At 42.2% G+C, this 23,560-nt stretch overlaps 1 protein-coding gene and 1 long non-coding RNA gene across 3 annotated transcripts in view; one reads left to right on the top strand and one right to left on the bottom strand.

The window, feature by feature from the left end:
• Positions 1 to 1,763: 1,763 nt before the first annotated feature.
• Positions 1,764 to 17,498, bottom strand: LOC116657539. The gene is made up of 3 exons (XR_004312660.1): positions 16,350 to 17,498; positions 16,108 to 16,112; positions 1,764 to 1,774 (listed from the first exon to the last, which is right to left on the bottom strand). It is a non-coding gene; the product is annotated as an uncharacterized LOC116657539 (long non-coding RNA).
• Positions 11,672 to 23,560, top strand: part of TSPAN5 (tetraspanin 5) — a 152,864-nt gene continuing 140,975 nt past the window's right edge. The window contains exon 1 of one of the 2 annotated variants that reach the window (XM_032460258.1): positions 11,672 to 12,154. In XM_032460258.1, coding sequence (XP_032316149.1) covers positions 12,074 to 12,154 — 81 coding nt within the window. In that variant the 5' untranslated portion in view covers positions 11,672 to 12,073. The remainder of the gene's footprint in view (positions 12,155 to 23,560) is intronic. The other variant, XM_006191275.2, reaches the window with a different exon arrangement.

Below are 23,560 nucleotides of genomic sequence, written 5' to 3'. Positions count from 1 at the left end.
AGTTGCTAATACTTAGCTGTATAATCATGGCTTCAGATGAGATCATCAGTCCAGGGATGGGAGGTATATAGTTCAGTGGTAGAGCATGTGCTTGGTGTGCACGAGGTCCTAGGTTCAATCTCCAGTGTCTCTGTTAAGGAAAAAAAAAATATTTTTTTAAAAAAAAACACCAGTACATTTCTCTGCTACTATACAGGAATATATTCAATCACAGAAGACTGAATTCATCTTCTTGGCTCATATTGTTTGTTTTATGAGGGAGAGGTAATTAGGTTTCTTCATTGATTTCTGCTTGGAGGAAATCGAACTCCTGACCTCTTGGGTGCTAAGCATGCGCTCTACCACTTGAGCTATACCCTTCCTCCTGAATTCATCTTCTTAAGGAGACTTGGAGCATGATTTTCCTTTTCTTAGTGCCAGGTGATTCTACAGGCCACTATGTAACTCACAACTTCTTGTTCAAGTCTCAAATAAATGATCTCCTAGCACCCTATCAGAATATGCATTTCTTTTACATCTGGCATCATTGCAAATTTTCTTCCTCAGTATTTTAAGGAAGGGCCTGGTCTTTGTGTACATGGGGGAGACAGTGCTCTAACTACAGATCCATCTTTAATTTATGATAAGTCAGCAGCAAAACTGCCAGCATAGAGACTTTTCCCCAGCTGTGGCAACCTCATGGAATGACGAAACCTCACAGGCACCCAACTTTGCATGGCGACCCATCATATAGGTGCTTATCTTAGCACCAAGTTGCTCCTGAGAGCCCAACTCACATTTATTCACATAGTAGTACTAAAAAAAATTGGCAGTTTGATAAATGAATAATTCAGCTAACACATTCAGTCTTTAATGTCTGGAAAATTCATGCTGTTTGCATTTCTCCCTGACTCTCCCTCCTTCTTCCTTTACTGCATGTCAGCAGCCAGAGCAGCTGTGGATTGAAATACACGTGTTAATTTCCAGGCTCCAGCCATTGCTCCTCCTCCTCCTCCCTTTCTCCTCTGCCTTTGGCCACTCCTCATCCTCAGAGACTGGGGCTGGTCACTTAGCCCTGTGCCTTGAGGAGAAGCTCACCCCAGCTATGCATATTGTCCTGGTAGCTGGGGCGAAAGGTATAGAATTATGATAATGATGATATACCTTGGGTTTACAGAAATACCCAGTGTACAAAGCACACTCACCTTCATTTTCCCCATAGATGACAAGGCTTGAATCCAATCTACACAGGGCACCTCCCTCCTACCATGAGACTCTCTGGAACAGTTTGAAAATGTGCTGAACTCAGTATTTCCCCAAATTCCCCAGCATAGCACTTGTTAAAAATTCTGATTCCTGGACCCCAAATAGACTTACTGAAAATGAACGTCTAGGGAAAGGACCTGGGAATTTATGTTTATGTCAATAGCCCTAGATGATTCTTACCACCAGACAAGGCTAGAAAACAGTGCTCTGGAAAACGTCTATGGTTCTCAATGGCTCAGTGACAGCAGTCCTGGGAGGGCCCAATGACCAAAGTGCTGGGCATTTCTGTGCTGCCAGAGATATATCAATAGCAGGGTGCCAACGGAGAGCCTGGGTACAGGAGAGTCCTCCTAGGCTACATCCTTGGTCCTAGAGAGATACTCTAGATGGTGGTGAGTCTTGTGGGGCCGAGGAGTCAAGAGGAAGGGACAAACCCACTCTTTGTAACAGCAGTTGACCCCCTCTTAATAGTCTTGGCCCAGACCTGGTGTTTCGACTGACCTAGGTGTGCAGTTGGATGTGTTCTTCCCTCCAGGAGGGTTGCCTGGTCCATGAGAGCAACAGTATACAGAGTTGTTCCTCTGCTTCACAGAGAATCTTCCCTGCTCCAGACAGTCTTGGAGAGAAGGCGGTGGTGATGGACCAGTGGGAGCAGAGGGGCAAGTGGAAGCTGAGGTTCCAGAAGCTGCAACTTGAGACCTTTCCCATTTCTCAGGTTATATAAGGCAGCAAGGTGCTAGGGTTTAACCTATGGTACTTTGGTTATTCCTAATTCATCATACTGAGGGGTAATAGTTCCTGTTCTGTACCTCAAACTTTAGTTTCCCATGGTGACATTAGGTATTTATAGAGCAAATCTGAACATATAATTTTAGAATCCCAATTATCTTATGCCTTTTTTTTTTATGTTTAGAGGATAAATGATCATTGACTTGAAATAAAGCAAAAATGAGTTTTTAGTTATAAACCATTACTGTGTATTTTATGCCTAATAGCTCAATCATGTCACTCTGGGATCGATGAATTTGAAGAAACATGGAAATTTATTGGCTGTGGCTGTGAATCTAGCGATGTGGAGATGCTGCATTTATATATGTTAATTTGATTCATATGCAAGTCAAAACATGCATATTTTTAATCAGCAGATGGTTTAATATGCTTTCCACACTTGTAAAAAATGAAAAGTACTGTGAGCTATTTTTTGCCTTGTCATTCATTCTGTCAACAGCATTTATTGTGAACCCAGTGAATGTGGTGCATTTGGGTACAAGGCAGAGTTACAAACACAATAGAAAACAGGTCCCTTTGTAGGAAAAGATAGGATAAGCGTGGACACAGATTTTGCTCACTTGATGCTTTGAGGATTGTTTCTCTTTAATTGTATGTGTCACCTGAACTTTTGTGACGCAATTGGATTTCTTGCATATTAGAATTTCAGAGCTGCTTTGTAACTATTTCTGTTTGACCTTTCATTGCCATTTTATGCTAAAGTTATTAATGAATTCATTCATTTATTCAGTAAATAATATTATGCAGTCAGCACTTGTGGAATATTTGAAAGGTAACACACTACAGAGAAAATCTGATTCCTGCCCTCAAGGAGTTCGCAGTCTCATAGAAAAGGTAGCTGACTGACTAAAATGAAAAACTCAGGCCTTCAGCTGAGAAGGTAGCTAAGGCTCTCACCACCACATCCCCATCACGTCAGGTATATGGGATGCTCCCAGGAGGCTTGAGAGGGGCCAGAGCTCCTCTGGGAGGAGAAAAACACAGGCGGCTGGTCTCCTGGGTAAGACTGTGTGCTAAAGAGGGACCCCAGCTTCCTGACATCTCTTTCCAGAGCACGTATGCACTCTCAACAGCCTTTGTTGGGTTGTCCCTGATCAATTAGTGAACAATTAAGTTTTACTGGGGAAGCTCCTTGGTTAAAGGAATACTTGGGTAAATCCCTCTGTAAAAGGGAGCCTTTTATATGCAATCATCTCTACTTTCATTTTTTTCACTTCTGTTAGATTTCTTCAAGTGAGAACATACACAACTCGTAACCTTGGAGTGCATATATATTGGACATTTAATTTTGATCATATTTAGACTTGTGCAAGCAACTTATTTCTGTGTTTTGAACTATTCTTCAGCTTGTTATTTGTTGTAAATGTAGACTGTTTAATGTGCTAAAATATAGAGACCATAAAATGTAGCATTTTAACCAATTCTAAGTGTACAGTTCAGTGGCATTAAGTATTGGCCATGTTGTGCAACCATCACCACCATCCATTTCTGGGACTTTTTCATCATCTCAAACAGAAGCTCTGCACCTATTAAACAATAACTCTTCATCCCCTTCTCCCTCAGTCCCTGGTAATCTCCATTCTACTTTCTGTCTCTGTGAATTTGCTTATTCTAGGTACTTGTCTTAAGTAGCTTCACACAATATGTGTTCTTATGTGTCTGTGTCTTATTTCACTCAGCATGTTTTCAAGATTCAGCCATGTTGTAGCATGTATCAAAATATTCCTTTTTCAACCTGAATCATAAACTATTGAATGTAAGCCATATTTTGTTTATCCATTCATCTGTTGATGGAACTTCGATTGTTTCTAACTTTTGGCTATTGTGCTGTTATGAGCATTGGTATACAAGTATCTCTTTGGGTCCCTGCTTTCAATTCTTGTGGGTTATATACCCAGGAGTAGAACTGCTCAAACATCTGTTAATTCTGTTTAACTTTTTGAGGAACAGCCAAACTGTTTTCCACAATGGCTATACCTCTGTGGTTAAGTATAAATCTTAAAGGTTATTCTTTCAGAGTCTTGAACTGATTCAAATAAATGATTCACGTATAAGATGGTCAGTCTTAAAATGTGACAATGAATATAAGTATGTTCATGTATAACTGAAAAATTGTGCTCTACACTGGAATTTGACACAACATTGTAAAATGACTATAACTCAATTAAAAAATGTAAAAAGAAAAAAAAAGACGGTCGATCTTTGTAAATGGAACTAGTTTTTGTTCCTAGTAGAGTTGCACCTTAATGTTACTATTACAGAAAAGTTAAAAAAAAAAAAAAAAGAACTGGAAGAGGGTTTTTTCGTGATTCTGTATCACACTGTGCTTTGCTGGAATTGTAGCGCTTAGCTCATTTCAATATTAGAGCAGAAACCATGACTGCAGATGTGTTCAGTGGGAGATGTGCTCAATAAATATTTGTTGTTGAATCAATTGATTCTTCATAATAAAACCTAAATGGATATCTGATGAATCTGCTAATGTCTATTCCCTGTTTCTGGACATTAGGTTCAACGTTCCACCAATTATAGTTCCATTGGAAAGAGATACATCACAGAAGCAAAGTTTTTAGAAGGTAAGAGAAACCAAACAGTGAGAGAGGAAATTACTGAATATGATTAGCATGCCTAGTGTTAAATGGGGGCAGATTTTATAAGGCGTTGAAATGCTTAACTGCAAAATAATTTGATTTGGTGATAGACGGAAGGAAGGGTGGAGTTGGTGGGATGGAATGGCATTTTGAGATTGTTTGGAAGAGGAGTGAGTTAGGAATGTAGGGGAGCATGCATGCATGTTTGCCTTATCAAAAAAGGAAACAAAGACTGATACGAGGTGGAAAAGCAAATCACTTAAGGGTTAGCGATATGGGGCGACGAGGTTAGAATCTTGACTGGTATCCACAGCCGGGAAATTGAGTGGACTTGCTTCTACTCTGATGGAGGAATTCTCTATGCCAGTTTTGGGCACTGGCAAACAGAAAATATGATGGGTTTAAGTTTTTTTCTCTGCAGAATGAGATCAATCATACAAAAATATTATTGAAGAAAATATTCAATACTGATAGTAGTTTTCTTTGGAAATGTTGTCATGGGTGATTCTTTAATAATGTCTCCAGTATTTTCTAAAGATTGCAGAATGAGAACATCCTATTTTGGAAATCAGAAAAAAAAAAGTTAACATTTGTCTCTGAAAAGTGCAGCTTCAAAAGTTCACATAGTATTGACTAGGAATTTTATGGTCTAAGCCATAAAACAGGCACTGAGTGATTTAATCAGAAGGCAGATTCGCTAGGAGGAAGGAAGCTAGCTTATGGGACCAGAGGAAGGGCAGAAGACCCAGGAGGATCCCGAAGGTGTTAAGGGTGGCCTCAGACTTGTCCGGGGGCTGCAGTCAGTGAACTTGGCAGTTTTGGGGTTTTTTTCCCCTCCCCCTGCGCAGTATCATGAAAGGGGGTTTCCAATTGACCGAACGTGTGTCATGCACTTGCCCTAGTGAGGTGAGAGTTGGGCCTGGCACCTTGAGTCAGAGGCCTCACTATTTCCAAAGCAAGAGGAAACTGAGGTGATATTTCCAAAAGAAGGTGGAATAAAAAAAAAAAAATCAATGCCTGCTCTGTCATATTTTGTAAAAGAATTCATTTTATTACACAAGCAATTATAATTGATTTTAAAAAGTAAAACAACTGTGTTCTACATATGCTTGTTTAATCATATTTATGAGTGAGACATGCTTTCTTTTTCTGTTCTTCCTGGGGCCTCCAAACTAGCTTCTTTAATGGGTATGTGTGGGCGTGGGGCCAGAAGGGCATAGGCGTGGTACTGATTGTGGGGATCCATTGTATTTTAGAGAAATCTAATAGTTTAATCTACTCCCTTTTCAACCAAAGAACAGTAGGCACAATATTTAATTCACTAATATAACAAAAATTTACATTATGGCCAATTAAAAAATGTTTTAAGTCTACTTCATTAGGTAATGGATTTGAGGTGGGAGGACCTGCTGTTTTAATCAAGGTTCTTTGATTTCAAATATGAGATGCCTGTGGCAAAGTAGCTTGAGCCAAAATGGGATGCCATGGAAGAATTCTATCTAAAAACCTCATAAACCTCAAGGATAGGGTCCTCTTGAAGAAATCCAGAAGTAGAAAGCCTTTAGCAGGGCTGAAAGCTTTTCAGAGCACAAAATGTACAGCCCACGCTGTCAGAGACTCTGACCTAGTCTCTCTCTGTGTTTGTGCTTCCTTCCTCTTTCTGCAGAGAGAGTCTTGGCTTCCTCCTGGGAACACAGCACTCCCCCCCTCACACCTCTTGAAAATATCACCTCCATTTCAGCCATGTGCAGGGATCCCTTTTCTAAGGAATCTCAACTGGAGAGAGACAGACTCTCCAGCTGGCCCCGCCTGGATCAACTCTGACCTGTCAGCCATGATGTACAGACGTGGCTGGAGGTGGGGAAGCACTTTGTGGTTGAGAAAGCGAGAGAAAGGAGTGGGTGTGAACTGGTCAGACTGTGCTAAAGGTTTCCCCTGTGTAGTTGAAGAGAGACAGGAACAGTTGGGGAAGAGGTGGGGGAGGGATAAGGAGAAAAAGAGTGGTGCTGAGAGAAGCATGGAAACCCTGCTGGTGACTCAAGAAGAGAAAATCAAAGGGTCGGGGGAGAACACCAGAAGGAGAGTGTTTAAAACAGAACACTTTGAGCTGCAGGAAACAGAAAACCTCCCTCAGGGTGCCTCCACCAACGCATTCTCTCCTGGGACAGGAAGCCCTGAGGTAACAAATCAGCCAGGTGATGATGGCTCGGTTCTTTTCATTTCCTCACTCTGCCATCTTTGGAGTGGTCTTTATGGTCATGCTGTAGAGGATCCAGGTGTCACATCCAAACACAATTAAGTCCAATGCCGAAAAGAGGACATCTCTTTGACTTGAGGAAACTACCAGCAGATTCTCCTCATTGGCCAAAGTTGTCTCATGCCCATTTCTGGACCAGACATTGGCAAGAGGCTGGGTTTGGCTCAGAAGGTCAAGGCTCATTCACTGGAGTTGGGTCTTCCCAAAGCATGTGGGTGTGAAAAGAGTGGTGATGCTGGAACACCACCCGGGATCTGAGAGGAAGGAGGCATTGGGGGTGGGTAGGCAAACACCAGGGCTGGCCACAGAGCAGGAAAAGGAAAATAGAGGATGAGAGTTGCAGAGAGACAGAGAAAGAAAGGGAGGAGGGAGGTGGAAAGGTGGGTGGGAAACACAGAGACTGACAAGCTCATTAAATTTGGTGTCTTAGGTTAACATGCTGTTGTCATATCTTGCTGTCTAGCTAGGCAACTATTAGAAGAACATGCTTTACCTGCTCTCACTGCCATTTGAAAGGCTGATTAACTTTTCAGTAATTAAACTTATTAACCATTTTTTCAACCTCAGAAATATAAAGGAGATGGCTATAACATCTCCAGGGAGAAAATTACTCTTTTTTTTTTTTTCCCCTCCTTAAAATAGGTCAGAATTGATTGAGTCATGAAAAGTTATGCTGAAATAAATAGAATGATTCCTTAGTTATTGGTTTATGTCTTTATTGATAGTTGTATCCATGTAATTGTAAAAGCAATATAACCATGTTAAAAAAATGGAAAGCAGAAACATGAAAACGAAATCCCCCACAGTCCCACCATCTAACAACTGTTATTATTTGGCAAGAATTAACTCCTAACTTTTTTTCGTATAATCGCCTACAGTTTTGTAGGTTGACTTCTTTTTCAAAACAGGCATATTATATACATGTACAAAATTTGTACACATACACGGTACAAATTTTGAAAACAGAAGAGTATATTAAAAAAAAAAAAGCAGTAATCTCATCGAAAAATAAAGCGGGTCTCCCTCCCATTATATCTTTAGCCCTGCGGTCTGTACTCCCCAATCCCCTAAACTATTACTACATTCTTTTGTTTTCTTCCATACGTAGCCTACCCATTAACAAGGAAATATGCCAACACACTTTATTATTACAACTATTTTTTACAAAATGGTAGCCTACTATGTATACTGTTTTGTACCTTGCTTTTTTCATCTAATTTTCATATTACTTTGAGATAGTTCCACATATAGTACCTTTAAAAATTAACATTATAATGTATTCACACATTGCCACATCCTCTTTATGATCAGCATCCTTAATGTCTATCAAAGGTCTGACTCAGTGATTCATCCATATTTTAGATAAATATTTCTCAAGCACCTGAAACATGTGCAGGGCGCTCGTGATTCTAAGATCAAAAGGCGATAGACCACACCCTTGAAGGAGTCGCAGTGGAGTGGAGGAGACCAGCAGGTAAACAAGTAATTACAGGTCGTCTCCAAGCGCCAATGCAGAGAATGTAAGAGGTGTTGGGGGAACAAAAGACAGAGCCTTTAAATGCGGATCAAAAATGTTGAGGATAAGTAAGAGAGCCCAGCTCACAGACACAGGCAGGGAGGCTGCTTCAGGCAGAGACCAGGAATGCTCTGGGCAAAGCAGAGAAATGTGAAGCCACATGGTGGTCCAGGTGGCTACAGGAAGTTGGGGATAGCCCCTACTCTAGGGTTCCAGGTGGCTACAGGAAGTTGGGGATAGCCCCTACTCTAGCCTCTTGTAGCTGTGGCCAAGTCTTCAATATAAATAATGCTGTGACGTACAACGTGCAGGATATAACTTTTTCCCTATTTTGAAGTATTTCTTTGGCTAAATTCCCAGAAGTGGGACTGCTGAGTCAAAATGTAGGGGAGCACTCTGACCTGTAACATACAGCCAAAATGCTTTCCAAATGGCCAGTATCATTTTACAGTGCCATAAGCAATGTATGAGCAAAGCATGCTTATTGTCTCTGTATCTTTATCAGCGATTTGTTTTAACATCTATTTCTTTAATTACTTTAAGGTTACTTTTCACCATATATTTACTACTATTTGGTTTCTTTGTATGTGATTTATTTGTTTTCTGTTTATACTCAATCATTGAGATTCTGTATTTTACCTTACCTGTATGAGCCCTACTTATAATACAGCTATTCATACTTCTTTCAAATTTGCCATCACTATTTTTGTTGTTGTTGTTTGTTTTGATTTAGGTTGCTGTTTAAAACAATGTTTGACACAGAAGTTTTAAGATATTACCCAGACATATCCATTGATTATTTTCTTCTGTTGCTTCTAAGTTGAGAAATACTTCTAGCCAGAGTCCAGAGTGCTCACCATTACATGGAATGCTTCTAGCCAGAGTTTAACAAATAGTATTCTATTTTCTGGTTTGCTTTAAAAAGTATATTTAACTCATAAATCCTCCTAGAACTTACTTTTTATTTATTTTTATTGATGTATAGTCAGTTTGCAATGTTGTGTCAATTTCTGGTGTACAGCATAATAGTTCAGTCATACATATACATACATATGTTTGTTTTCATATTCTTTTTCATTATAGGTCACTACAAGACATTGAATATGGTTCCCTGTGCTATACAGTATAAACTTGTTTATTTTATATATAGTAGTCAGTATCTGTAAATCTCGAACTCCCAATTTATCCCTTCTCAGCTCCCTTACCCTCCGGTAACCATAAGTTTGTTTTCTATGTCTGTGCATCTGTAGAACTTACTTTTGACATATGAAATGAGAATTCAACTAGCTACCCCCTGCCCTCCAAATTACCAGTGAGTTATCTGAACTTCCCCTTCTCTGTTGAGTTTTATTTTGAAGATAAATCCTGCTTAGGGATCAACTCAGTCATCAGCTGGATCTAATTTCTAGTCCTTTTCTAAATTGTGTCACATCAGCTTAAGATAGACCTTTCCTCTGACTTATCTGGGAATCTGCAGCAACTGTTCTATTTATATATGGAAAGAATTACAATATAGCACAAATAGACTTAGGTAAACCTTGCCAGTGCCTTCCTGTTAGTAGGGAACCTGCTGCTGAAAGCAGACTTTACCTTTGAAGTCTACCAGATTGGTGGTAGTATGCTGAGTGTTTTGGGTAAGTGGAGGACACTTGAGGGAGAGAGGGTTAGTTTATCCAAATGGCTAAAGTTACTGTTAGCCAGTGTCATAGTTCTGGGGTATTGAATGGGTCAGATCTCCTTCCACCTTTGTGGGTACCCTGGCTCCTATCTGTGACCTCAGAATGGCCCCAATCCCTTGCAAGGACAAGCCTATCGACGTGTGGTTTATTGCAAGAAAAAGTAACTTCTTGCTGCTCCATAAGGTTATCAACTAGCTAGCTAGTTTTTGAGAAAAGTTCTTACTTTTAGTTAACTAGGGAAATCCTATGCCAAAGGTTCTCAAACTTAAGTATACTTAAGTATCACCTGGGGACCTTAGGAAACATGCAGATTTCTGTCCCCAGTACCAGGTTACACGAGGTGGGGCTGGAAATTTTTCCTGATCTCATCTCTTTCTAGCTTTCTGAAGCCTTAAAAAAAATTCCCACAGATGTTTACAGAGTTCTGAGCGGTTCTTCATTCTTTTTCCATGAAATACTGGTACTGGCTTGCCAGAACCCATGAAACCCTCCAGGAGGTGGGCAGACACGCAACTCATGGGCAGATCTTCTCGGGTAGGGTTACAACCCAATTTCCAGCCACGTTCTATCTTTCTCAGAGGTCAAAAGCTTAATCGGTCATGAGCTATAAACCCAATTCAGATTCCCCAGAAGATCGTCCTTCAACTCCTTCTGGATTCCTCCTTAGAGTTAGGACCGGTCAAGTTCCTTCGGGCACTATTCCATTTCGGGGCGGGGGGTGGGGGACTCATTTGCAGCTGGGTTTGTGTTGTTGGAAACAGACCTAGGGCGAGGATCGTGTCCCCGGTCAGGACTCCTTTGGGCCATCTCTCCTTCCTCGTCCCCATTTCTAGGATAAGCCTCTTCCTCTCGCAGATAGGGAGGTTGGGATGGAGCCACAGCACTGGGATTCCGGGGGCTTTCTTGTGCAACCCTCCAGATTCGCTCTCCCCCCCAACCCCTCTCCGTTTCCCGTCTCTCTTTTCTCCCCCTTCCCTAACACCTTATCCTTCCCCTTTGCTCCCAGCAAAGTCTACGACCCATTTCCTCTCCGGTTCGGTGGCCCGGCGTGTTCTCTTGCAACGTAACCGGGTGGTGGAGGGGGCGCGAGTGTGACTACACCCAGATGGAGGCTTGTCGGCTGTGGGACTCTCACTCAGGATTGCTACTCACCCAACCCTCTCGCCCCGAAGCCACCCTCTCCCCCGCGTCCCTCCAGAAGCCGCCTGCTGCTGCGAGTGGCAGAGGGAGACCCACTGCTTATCAATCCCGGTCACTCCTCCAGGCTGCTCCCAATGGGCGCTCTCCTCTGGTACCCTTCCTTCTCCCTTCTGCCTGCCTTCCTCCCCACCTACCCCGCTGCAGTGCCCGGGGGGTCGGCGGCGCTCAGAGCTGGCCGGAGAAGGGGCGGGGAGAAAGGGTGCAGGAGGAGCGCAGAGCGCTGGAAGGAGGGGCGGCGCGGCTACGTGGTGCACAGCGGCCGCCCGGGAGCGCCCGAGCCCGTGCGCGCGCGCACCTCGCTGAGGCTTGGGCGGCAGGCGGCGGGCGGCGGGCGGAGCTGCAGGCGGCGCGGGCGGAGGAGCTGCCGGCTGAGCGGGCGGAGCGATCGGCGGGCGGAGCGAGGGGTGGGAGGGAGCGAGTAGCGTCTCCACCAGCATCTGCCGCGGCCGCATTTGCCCGAAGCCCGGAGACGGACCGACGGACAGATCGCCTGGCAGAGGGACTTAGGAGCTCGCCTTGTGCTCGAGGCCAGCTTCAGCGAAGCTCGGGTCTTGCAACGCGCGCTTCCCCGCCGGATCGCGGCCACCCCGGCTCCGGCGGCCTCGGCGCGCGAGGGGCTGGAGGTGCGGGAGCCGCTCTGCGCCGGTCGGTCCCTGCGCTGCTCAGCCCCGGCCGCCGCGCCGCGGCCCCAAGCAGCGTCCCTGAGCCCCAGCTTCCCGCCGGGCTGCTCCGAGCAACCGTGCTCCGGGGCTCCAAACTCGGGCTGCCGGGGCAAGTGTCTTCATGAACCCAGAGGATGTCCGGGAAGCATTACAAGGGTCCTGAAGTCAGTTGTTGCATCAAGTATTTCATATTTGGCTTCAATGTCATATTTTGGGTAAGTTGGAGCACTTCTGGGATTTCAACTATTGTGGCCGGTCGATTCGCGACGATTTCCCCCACGTTGCTCGCTGCCTTTACTTTTCGCAGACCTTTGGGAGCTTGCCGGAGCACTGAAAGGCATTTGCCTTCCGCTTTTCCAGCCTGCGCGTTGGAGAGATAAACATTTAATCCTTTCTAGGAATGAGAAGAGGTAAAAAGAAAAATCGAGCCGGAAAGGGGGCACCCAGGCCTTGGGTTGGCTTTTTAAGGGACGAATAGCAGGGATGCAGATGAAAGAAAGGGCTCGGCCGTTTGAGAAATGAGCAACCACTCGAATGAGATTTGCTCCCGGTGGGATATGGATGTTGGTCAGAGCGTGGTGTCATAATAGGGAAGGCTAATCGGGTAGAGCCGACCCTCAGGTCCACCTTCTAACAAGGATCTGATTGGACAAGGGCTTGGCTCCGTGTTGCCGCGGCTGGTCTGTGCCATGCTCAGCGTGTATCTTCTTGCACCATCTCAGGCTTTGTGTAGGATGCAGATGCCGTGGTATATGGTTCTGTAATGTGTACGTAAATAACGTTTACTGCACGCTCTTCCTCTTCATATGGAAGGCGCTCCTTTTGCATAATGGACTGAGCAGTGGGCTTGTGGGGTTGAGGGATTTATTTTTCTCTTTTATATTACTGTCAGGTTAATAAGTCACCATCAACATATGTTTCAATGTGTTCGTGCCTCACGTCCTCCTTTTCTGAGGAGTGACATGGAGCGGGGCCGTTTGGGGGAAACCTTGGAGAAACGCAAAGGAGAAGGTGTATGAGACATGCTTTAGGGGGCTATCAAGAGAGCAGATGCTTGAACGAAAGATTCAAACCATGCTCTGCTGGCACTACAGTGTGCTGGGCACCTATTGTAATTAGGCTGGGACGCCTACTCTTTTGTTTGTTTCTTTTCCTTGATCTCACAAACATGTTCAGCAACCAGACAAAGAGTTCACAGGACAAGGGGAAAATGTTGGTTCAAGGACCTTGTTATTTTTCTTCTCCATCTCATCCCATCCCATCCCATCCTCTTCCTTACTGTGCACTCTTCTCCCCGTTCTCCTCCCATGGAAAGTAAAGATGGTGGCTGTCTGGGGTTTGGAGGGTTCTCCAAGTTGCTGTTCAGTATAGGTTCAGTATGAGATAAACAAAAACCCAATGGTGGGATCAATAATAATCCACAGCAGTCTGAACACAGGGGGTATTTATTTTGATTCTCCTTTAATTTAGGCCTTTGCTGTAAACATATACATCTATGAGAACAGTTGTCAATATAGCTCTCTATATTCTTTTTTTCCTACCACGCATTTACCAGGCTATTTTGTTTTCATTTTCTGTTTTCTGTAGGAGCATCCTGCATTACTCACGCATGTTTTGCGAAAGGAAGTGGAAGGGGTTGGAGATCACTTTCTGTATCAATATGTCATCCGGCCTCAAGGACTGATAAAGATAATGAGGGGGGACACGTGAATAAATACCAGATTCAGTCCTTCACAGGCAATTTTTTGTCAGGGATGAGACATGATTCCTGTTAGCAGTCACCCCCTCCCTGCAGTCAGACACTGCTACAAATATAGGAAGAAGAAATTATTTCTTTGCTTTCTTTTTTTCAGTCCCTCTTGGGAATGTTTAAAAGTGGTGGGTCGTCACATTTCTGAGTGAGGCATTTTGATTTTATTTGAACTTGAAACTTTCATGACTTTGAGAGTCAGGGACTACGGAATTGGGGCCAGATCTTGTGAGGGTAGTGAGTCCAAGCCTCTTGGTTCTACTTGAACACTTCCAAAAGTTGCACATTTCAGCTACCAGGCAACAAAGGCACCCAGGGGCTTTCTCTGCAGTTTCATAGCAAGAGGTGGAAAAGAAATAAAGGGATTTGGGCCTGTTTCCCTGACAGTTTGGTGTAATTTTGTAGTGTACAGAGGCACATTTAGTATTTTCTGTGGACTAGGTTGTAGCAAAACCTCTAGAATTGTGGAGAGCTTCAAAGAATTGCAGCATGCTTGCATAGAGAGTTCCAGAAGAGAGTCTGATTTTGAAGGTCTTCATCTCTGGAGGGGAGTTTTATGGGATGCCTGAAAGGAGATTTAGTCTCTGGAACGAAACCAGCTGCCCCAGGTGGAATTATTTCATAGATGCCTTTGTTATTGGGGCCCCTCTCTTACTTTGCTTTTTACACACCTTGTTCCTCCTTTCTGTGCCTGAAGCCTTCCACTCCCATAACCCTTTACACCTTCCCTAATCTGCTGTCTGTTTCAAAATTACCCGATATTTGAATCTCTCAGTTTGTCAGTACCCTGGTCTCTAGAGTGACAGTCAGCAGGCAGGTGGCCATGCTATTTGATCACAGTTATTCAGACTAAGATGTTAGTGACTGAATGACTGGGGTCAGTAACTGCTAGGCTGCTTCTGTACAGTTGCACGCCTCTGCTCTGTACAGAGTCACCATCCTGTCTGCGACTGCCAGAAACGGCAGACTCAGGGCTACTCTTACAAGATTATGAACAAGAGATTGATCACAGAGAGCATGGTTTCCTAATTTTCCATTTTCACATTGTGAAATTCTAGGCTAGAAATTTAAAAACATTGAAGACATTTTGAGGTAAGGTTCTGGGAAAATAAAAATTGAGAACGTAGTAGCACCAGCACTAAGAGCTTGGCTCTCTTACTAATGAGTAGTTTGACTTCTTGCTAGTCAGTTAACTGCCCTAGGCCTCAATTTCTCAGCTGTTAAAATGAAGAGTTAGACATGTTGTAAGGTTCTTTCTGGTTCTGAAAAAGAATGAGTCTACTGAGCTCTAATATGCAGGGAAGAAAAATAGAAGAAATGGGCACTAATATATCATGAAAGAAGTATATATTGGGACACTTATTAAATTATAGACTTTTTCTCTTACTGAGACTTGTCTGAAGGCCACTTTTTTTTTTCTCTCAAAGATCCTTTCATTAAAAAGAAAAATCTTTCCCTAATTTCTTCTTGGCTTATTCACTTATTGGCATAATATACATTCTTTCCTCTCCCCACTCTGAATCTCAAATGTAGTCCTGTGAGTCATTAAATATATTTTTATTATTACAGTTTCATGTGCAAAATCTGAATACTTTTTATAATGGTTGTAATGATATTCTAAGTAACAAAGTCAACATCTTGTACAGATTCCTTTCTCATTAGTTATCAGGGGGAATGGGGAAAATCTTATTTTCCCTATTCTATATTGGAAGAACTCAAGCCAGAAGGGAATTGATTTCATTGAGAGTGTCACCATATTGGGACATTTCTCAGAAAACCCTGAGGCTGCTCTGGGGTGGGGGAGGGAAGAGAAAGGCAGTTTTATTTTAAAATTGCTTCTTTTGGGTACTGAACCCCCACATCTCATTACTCACCATTAATAGATGTTTTGTTCTGGAACTTTTTATATTCTGGCTCTAATACTTCACTGTTCTTAGGGAAGTAAATTGATCTCTCAGTATTCTGGTTATCTATTGCTACATAACAAACAACCCCAAAACTTAGTGGTTTAAAATAAAATTGTATTGTATCTGATAGTTCTGTGATTTGACCAGGCTCATCTGGGTGATTTGCACTTGGAATCTCCCATGCAGTTGCAGTGGGCTGGGACTGGGCTGGAGTTACCTGAAGGCTCACAGGGGTGGGATACCCAAGATGGCGTACTCACATGACTGGCAGGTGATGCTTGCTGAGAGCTCAGCCAGGGTTGTTGGCTGGGGCACCTAGACATGGCTTCTCCCTGTCTCTGAGACTGGAAGGAGAAACTTCCAGCCAGTTAAGGCTACTCCCGGAACTGGCCCAGTGTCACTTTTATCTCTTCCACTGTTTAAAGCATATGTGGAACCTGCTCAATTTCGGAGGGGCAAAGAAAGCAATTCCTTCTTTTGTTGGACAAGTGTCAAGGTTGTGGGTTGTGACCATCTCTGGAAAATACAGTCTGCTGCACTGATCCTTAATTTTGTTTATAAAGGAAAGATAACATCATTCAATAGAGTTGTAGATTCAAGGATGCAATAAGGTACGACTCAGCACAGTGTCTCAGTATTTAACAAATGGTGAATATGGTTTGTGTCATTGTCTCCAGATTTCATACTAATTTCATCCTGGCTATAGAATTTCTAGAATACCTTATTAGCCTGGTACTCCGGCATCCTTACTACCAGGTAATAATGCTCCTCTTAAGATGTGCCAAGAAGTTGAGGTGAATGGATTCAGCAGATTTAATCTTATTTGAAAAAAGCCCAATGGACCAGTGGAAGGCTTGAATGACTTGGGAGATCAAGTCATTGTTCTCTTTTCTTTGCTGTACAGAGTTTAGAAAGCCTTTGATACTTGAGGCCAAATTTCTCTTTGATATGCTTTCAAATATTACATTGTGTCTTTAAGTGGAGGTTTATCCAAGTTTGATGGCAGAATGTTGCATCTAATTTGTTTCCACAGGGCTTAAATTCAGAGGAGAGAGATTTAGGGAACCTTGCGGGAGGCATCAAGTGGGAAGCCTTATCTTATGATTCACTATAAATTGTAAGATGTTCTGGGATGATGATACATCAGCAGTTTATAAGTCATAATTTTTGTTTTAATTTGCTAGACATCTGTTAGCTTCGATGGCAACCATATGGGAGTCTAAATTGCCTTTTGAATTACAGGGAGATGGTAGGAAGAAAGCTAAATATGGTTATGAAAGTGTCAAATGGGAAAAATGTAAGAAGGGTGTAGAGACCTCAGTGGGGAAAGGAATTGAGTACTGACTTACTTGGTCTGGTTGTTCATTCTTGGGTCAGTGAGAAGGCACTGAAGCATTCTCACTTGATGATATGCCCGGAAGATTCAAACGAAGCCAAGGCGAAAAGTTGGAAAACCAAGTAAGGTTCCACCCACCATAAAATTGCCAAGGTGAGCTCATTTAGATGGATCACTCTGAATTAATACGTCCACGGTAATAGTTAGTCCCAGGCCAAGGGTATAAGCAACCTGTATTTTAACAGAACTTTGTAATTATGATGTCTTTCTTCAAAGCATCTCAAAGCAGTTTACAAGCCTATTATGACATCTTCGCGACAGACGACGAAATTGGAGAGCAGGAACGTGGAATGACTTTCAACGTGTTGAAGAACATATCAGGGTTCACTTCTAGAATGTTAAGTCTCTTGCATAACTATAGCCCTAGCTTCTCCTTTGAAACTTATTTTAGAAGATGCTTGTTATTCTAAAATAAAACATCAAGCAAGTCATTTACATCTGTTCATAATTGAAAAGTGATAAAGATTTTGCATATGCCTCAGTTAACACCACCCACAAGCGCAAAAAGCTAGGATGAAAATGTTGTTAAAGAATATGATAGAATAATAAACTATTGTGTAGTCACTAAAAGTTCATAAGTGAAAAATGGAGTATTAAAGACAGTGTTCTTGAGTCACATGCTTTTTTCTATATGTAATACTGATGACTGTCTTAAAATTGTAACAAGACTTCTGAATCATCATCCTTCACTGGAATATAAGGGCTTCAACTGCAGAGACTCTTACTCATTTTCGTAAGCTCATGGTCTAGCAGATTGTCTGAAACACAGTAGGTTTTTAATAAATATTTGTTGAATGAATGAATAATGAAATCATTGGAAAGTACAGAGGTGTCGTCTTCTCTCACTTTCTAATCAGTGAGGCACTTTCTCTGTAACATCCTGCCAACCTTTCTAAGGATGGATCTGTTTTGGGACCACTTTAATCACTTGAGAGTTTCATCAATCCCTCACACTAGATGTAACCTTTTCCCCCAGATTCTATCTTCCTAATTTACTGTTGTTGATTTTTAATTTTTATTTTGAAACAATGTCAGACCTGCAGAAAAATTGCAAGTGGTACAATTTGTTTTTTTCCGGAATCATTTGAGAAAAAGATGCTAGCATGATGGCTATCACACCAATACTTCAGTGTATATTTCCTGTAAATTAGGATATTCTCCTAGAACACCACAGTACAGCTGTCAAAGCCAGGCGATTATCACTGATACATTACTACCATCATTCAGGTTTCCTAGGTGTTCCAATCAGGTCTCATAAAGCAAAGGAATTCAGTCCAGAAGACACATTGTATTTAGTTGGGTCTTTTTCTCTTTTAGTCGTTCAATGTCAGGTTCTTGACAGTTTTGAAGATTTTAAACTAGTTATTTTGTAGAATGTCCCTCAATTTGGGTTTGTCTGCCATTTTCTCATCTTTAGATTCTGGCTGTGCTTCTTTGGCAGGAGAATTACAGAAATGTTGCTGTGTTCTGCTCAGTGCATCCGTCAGGTGGCAGTGATTTCTGTTTGTATTTGTTCCATTACTAATGATGGTTACTTGATTAAAGTGTTGTCTGCCAAGTTTATCCACCTTAAAGTGACTCTTTTCCCTTTTGTAATGTATACATATTTTGTGTCATGTTACTGTGAAACTATGTGAATAGCTCATCCCTCATCAGATTTTCGATCTGTTAATTACATCACTAAGAACTTACGATCTTTTTTTTCCTAGTGTGTTTTAATTAAACTGTTATTCTTATTACTTCCTTTGGCATTCCAGTTGGTCCCAGGTTTGGCAGTCCATCTTTTCATGCTGCCTCTTGTGCCCTTTAACTCCCATCATTCTTCGAGCACTGCTTTGCTTTCTGGCAGAATAAGATGTTCCAAGCTCATCTTGAAATTTACTGCTGTCATCTTTTGTATCATGTATTTCCCCAAGAAGTCCTGGTTCCTTTGAGTGGAGGATGGTATCTAGAAGCCAAGATCCAGTCACAAAGTGTGCTTATTGCTCTGAGTCTATCACCACCCCTGGGGCCTCTCAGTGGTCAGAACTATGGAATATGTGTGTGCGCATACACATATGCACATGTGTACATCTGCATTTTTATACGTAGCTATATATTTTGAAAACTATGCATTTACAGTGGTACCTCAGATCCCTGTCTGATGCCACAGGGTTTATTTTAGGTTTTTCCTTTTCCATATTTATAACTACCTTCTTTGACAATGAGAATTCTGGCTCCCATTATCCTTAACAATGTACTTATTTAATTAAATCTCCCCTTATGTAGCCAGTCTTCCACTGCTCCCCCTGCCCCTCACATGGTTGCCCTCCTTACCTGCTGGTGCTCCAGCCCCACATCCCACTGTGGACACTGATCAGGCTCTGTTACGCTGCTCTGGGCTTCCACATCCTTCCCCATGTCTTTCCCTGCATGAAGGTCTACCTTCCTGTGCCCCCACTCGTAACTTGAGGACTGAATTTTTCGGGAAGGAAGAGTGGAAGGGCCTAGGTTAGTCCTGTATGATACCATACGACTTGTCTTCCTTCTGCCTAGCCCTGTGTTATTAAAAAAATGGCTGTTATTGCCATTCCCAAACCTTCTGTTTTCCATCTTTAAAGGCTCTTAGTTTTTCCATTTGATCTTCATACACTATTTCCAGATTGTTCTTTGTCCTGGTCATGGTACTCGGCCTGTGGTCCCATTTGGACACACCTCCCTTAATGTAGCAAACAGAAGGGAACACATTTTCACACACTGTTCCAACCTTCCAGAGAGTGGTGGGCGGTTATTTTCGAGCTCCCCCTTAAGTCTCTGGGCCATGCTGGACCTGGAGGCAGAAGCCTGGGTTTGTCCTGGAGTTAGTTATTCTGACATTCGTTCTTCAGTTGCTTATCTAAAATGTGTTGAATGTAATTCCAATAGCTTGCAGAGTTGATACCTAACATTAAACAGGATCACGCATGTGAAGGTACTTTCTAAAAGGAAAAATGTCTCAGTACAAGTAGTAGTTCTTAACCCAGGCTGAACCACACATGCTTGTCCTGGCAGCCAGAGAACATTGTTGGCTCAAGTTGAATTTCCAGTGAAATGAAACCTTCATCTCTTTTTCAGGTGAACTTCTGTTAAACCCGTTTCCCTGCGCTAAGCGCTAATCAGAAGCCCTAACCCTCCAGTGCATTACTTGAATTTAGATTTAGTGCTATGTATTTATCCCATTGAAATGTCTTATTCTGGCCCAGTGGCTTTCAAACTGCGCTTCCAGCAGCCCGGGGCTTCCCTGAGGTGTGCCCGGGGCTGAGTGAGAGGTTCTCTGCCCTCTCTTTCCCCTGCAGAAGCTCAGCCATTAAGTTTGATGTTTTGGGATACCACGAAGAGTTCTGCTTGAAAAAAGGGGTCTACTGCTTAAACAAATGATTGAGAACCACCATTCTAGCCTTCAGATAATTTTAAATCTTGAAGGTCAAGGCATGTGTAGAAAAAAATATTTCTCATCTGGGTTTTTCTTCTGTGGGCTTTTCTTCAAGCATAGGAGGTCCCTCTCCCTGATAAGGGGTGACTTCTGACGGATTAGTTGATATTTCACCCCTTTATGGACACAGCAGTGTAATCAGTCAGTTGTTAGGAAATTTCAGTCTTCCCACCAGGAGGCCTAGGATGGGACCCTGGTATTAGTGGGGTGTTTTTGTTTGTTTTTGGTTTTTTTTTTCTAATCCCTGCAGGTGATTTTGATGCCCAGCTGAGGTTGAGGAGCTCTAGCTTGTTTTTCTTGGCAAGATGTGGCATCTCTTCCCATTACTCTCTGGAGGGTACACTGGGGGAGCTGGGAGAGGGCGGCATAGGGCTATGACCAAAGGGTGACTGATCTCATCAGCACATGAAGCTGGTGTTCTTTGCTTACGAGGAAAAAAAAAATAGTGTGGCCTATTTTATCCCTCATGGAATTTTTTATTAATCCAAAGATGCCAGTTTATTTTTAAACCTGAAAGCCCCGAAAACAAAATGAGAAAATCTCTGCTAAAGAGACTCTCTTGTGCTGCAATTAGGATGCTAAAAATTAGCATCATATAGGGATGGAAGCTAGTTATTTATTCGACAGGAACAATGAAGAAATAGGCATTTTGTTCTTTTGCCCTTGCTGTCCTGCACCCTTCAGTGCAGTGGACTGGATCTAACCATAGACGCCGGACAGGACAGCGCACTGCCCTCCCCTCCAAAAACCAGCCTCCCTGTCCAAGGTGCTCTTCCTTTCAGGCTCTGTTTCTGGAGACTTCCTCCCGTGCCCTCAGCCCCAAGTGTCCTCCCCTGGAGGTGGGGAGGTGGGGAGGAGGGGAGGAAAGGAGGAGGGGAGGAAAGGAGGAGGGGAGGAGGGGAGTTGCTTTCTGAGTCTCTGTGGCTGTTTCATTGACTTCCCTCTGCTGTCAGGTTGAGGCGGGGACATTTCTTCTCTTGTATCCAAGTTTACAGCACTGTCACAAAGGGCTGACAGTAAAGTGAACATCGGAGACCCAAACCTGATATTTGTCACTTTTCTTTAGCAGGAAGAGTTTCAATGTTGAATATTCAGAGTGGGCATAATGAATTCTGCCCCCTACCCCTAGACTTCTTCCTTTCCCCTGCCCCCTTTAGGAAAAAAAATAGGTATTTGATTATGGCTGAGCTCCTAAATTGGTAATCTTTTGAAAGAAATACAATTTGGAATAAAAATCTCTTACGAGGGGGAGGCTATAGCTTGGTGGTAGATTGCATGCCTAGCATGCATAAGGTCCTAGGTTCAATTCCCAGTATCTCCAGTTAAATAAATAAATAAACCTAATTACTGCCCCCCACCAAAAAAAAAAAAAAAAAACAAAAACAAAAAAAAAAAACCCTCAATTATTTCTCAGAGGTATTTTACTGGGGCATAGTTATCAGCATTTCTAAACAAACACACCCAGAATGGCATACCAACCCTGTGGTTAGCACTGTGATATTATCTGTATGTACATAAACGAATGTTAATCATGAAATGTAAGGTATAATTTTTAAATAATATAATCACCAACCTCAATAACAAAATAGTATTTGGACATGGTGGGCAAAACATTTTGGCTCTTCTCATTGAAAAGGCACAGTGATGTTCCACACCTCTTCCAGCTACTGTTTACTATTTGGATAAGTATTGCAAGACATAGGGCTCTTTTTACTTGTTGAATTTTTTTTTTCTTCTAAATTATACTTGGCACCAAGTCTTGAATTTCTAAAAATCTGGAGGGAACAGCTGGTGCTCTAATAAATATTCAGGCCAGCTATTTTAATGGTTGGTACTTAATTAAGTAGTCCTACTAAAAGAGGAATACTTGACTTAAGCATTTCTCGAAGTATAACGTTTTGCTTCCAACAAAAATTTCCCTCAACTGTTAATATTTCCCCCGAAGCAGCCTTAAAACTTAATTCTGCCAAGTGAGTAAGTAGTTCTAATCACTCTTGAAGCATTTAATGCCAAAACTTAGTTTTCCTGTTTTAAGGTATAGTCGTATCAATATAGTGCAGTCCCTTAACCTTCGAAGATTCCAGTCATTGAGCTTTTGGAAGGTTCTTTACAGGGTCCGGCATTAGAGGGTGATGAAAGGTGCATCCTCAGTTGGGCACTCTAGTGCTCTGGTGGAAGGCAGGTGGAAGAGCCTGGTGTTAAGGGGCTTGGTTGGAGTTGGAGTATGTCTGGATTTTTACCCAGTGCCATTCCCAGGCTTGTGTCCTTAGACAGGCTACTTACTCACCTTGAGGTTAAGTCTCCTCATCTGCAAAACAGCACTCTCTGTAGTAGTATTGATGCTCTTCACAGTAGTATTAAGACCTAACATCTATCTCAGAGTCAGGAGGATTGGAGGAGTTCATATATATAAACTGCTTGGAATAATCAACAGGTATTAGCAATTATTCCTCTATTTTCCTCCACACCTGTAATTTCATTTGGGTTTTTCTTGACTTCTTTTAGAACCATTAAAATAATCTCCCATTGTAATATATAGTTTTTGTTCTCTGTAATGTTCTGCCTACATAAGTACATTCTCAAAATAACTAAAGGGAAAAAAGATCTAACAAATGTTCACAATGTTCTTTTCATTGTAATGAATGGCATGTAATTCTTATCACATATACCAGACCATGAATTCAAGTCTATTGTTTGTTGTTAATTTTCCTATTCTTCTTTACCCCTTAGAGTCACTCTTCATTTTCTTTGTAAAACCAGACTGTCTCACATTAGTGTTTTGTACTGGGAAGTTGAGTTTCTGATGTTGAACTCTGGTGTTAGGCCTAACACCTGGGAGAAGTAGAAACACTGTAGTGGGGAGGGTAGAGCTCAGTGGTAGAGCACATGCTTGGCATGCACTAGGACCTGGGTTCAATCCCCAGTACCTCCATTAAAAATAAATAAATAAACCTAATTACCTCCCCACCGCCCCAAAAAGATCCTTAAAGAAAAGGAACACTTTATTAAAATCTGTTAAATCTAGATATTCTGGAAATATCTAGATGGCTGTAATGCTACATTTTTAGCTTTTAAGGTATCACAAGCCCTGCATATTTTGGTCATTGTTTTACGCTG

This window comes from Camelus ferus, chromosome 2 (genome assembly GCF_009834535.1).
Source record: "Camelus ferus isolate YT-003-E chromosome 2, BCGSAC_Cfer_1.0, whole genome shotgun sequence".
NCBI classification, from domain to species: Eukaryota; Metazoa; Chordata; class Mammalia; order Artiodactyla; family Camelidae; genus Camelus; species Camelus ferus.
This window is presented reverse-complemented; position numbering and strand designations above follow the sequence as displayed.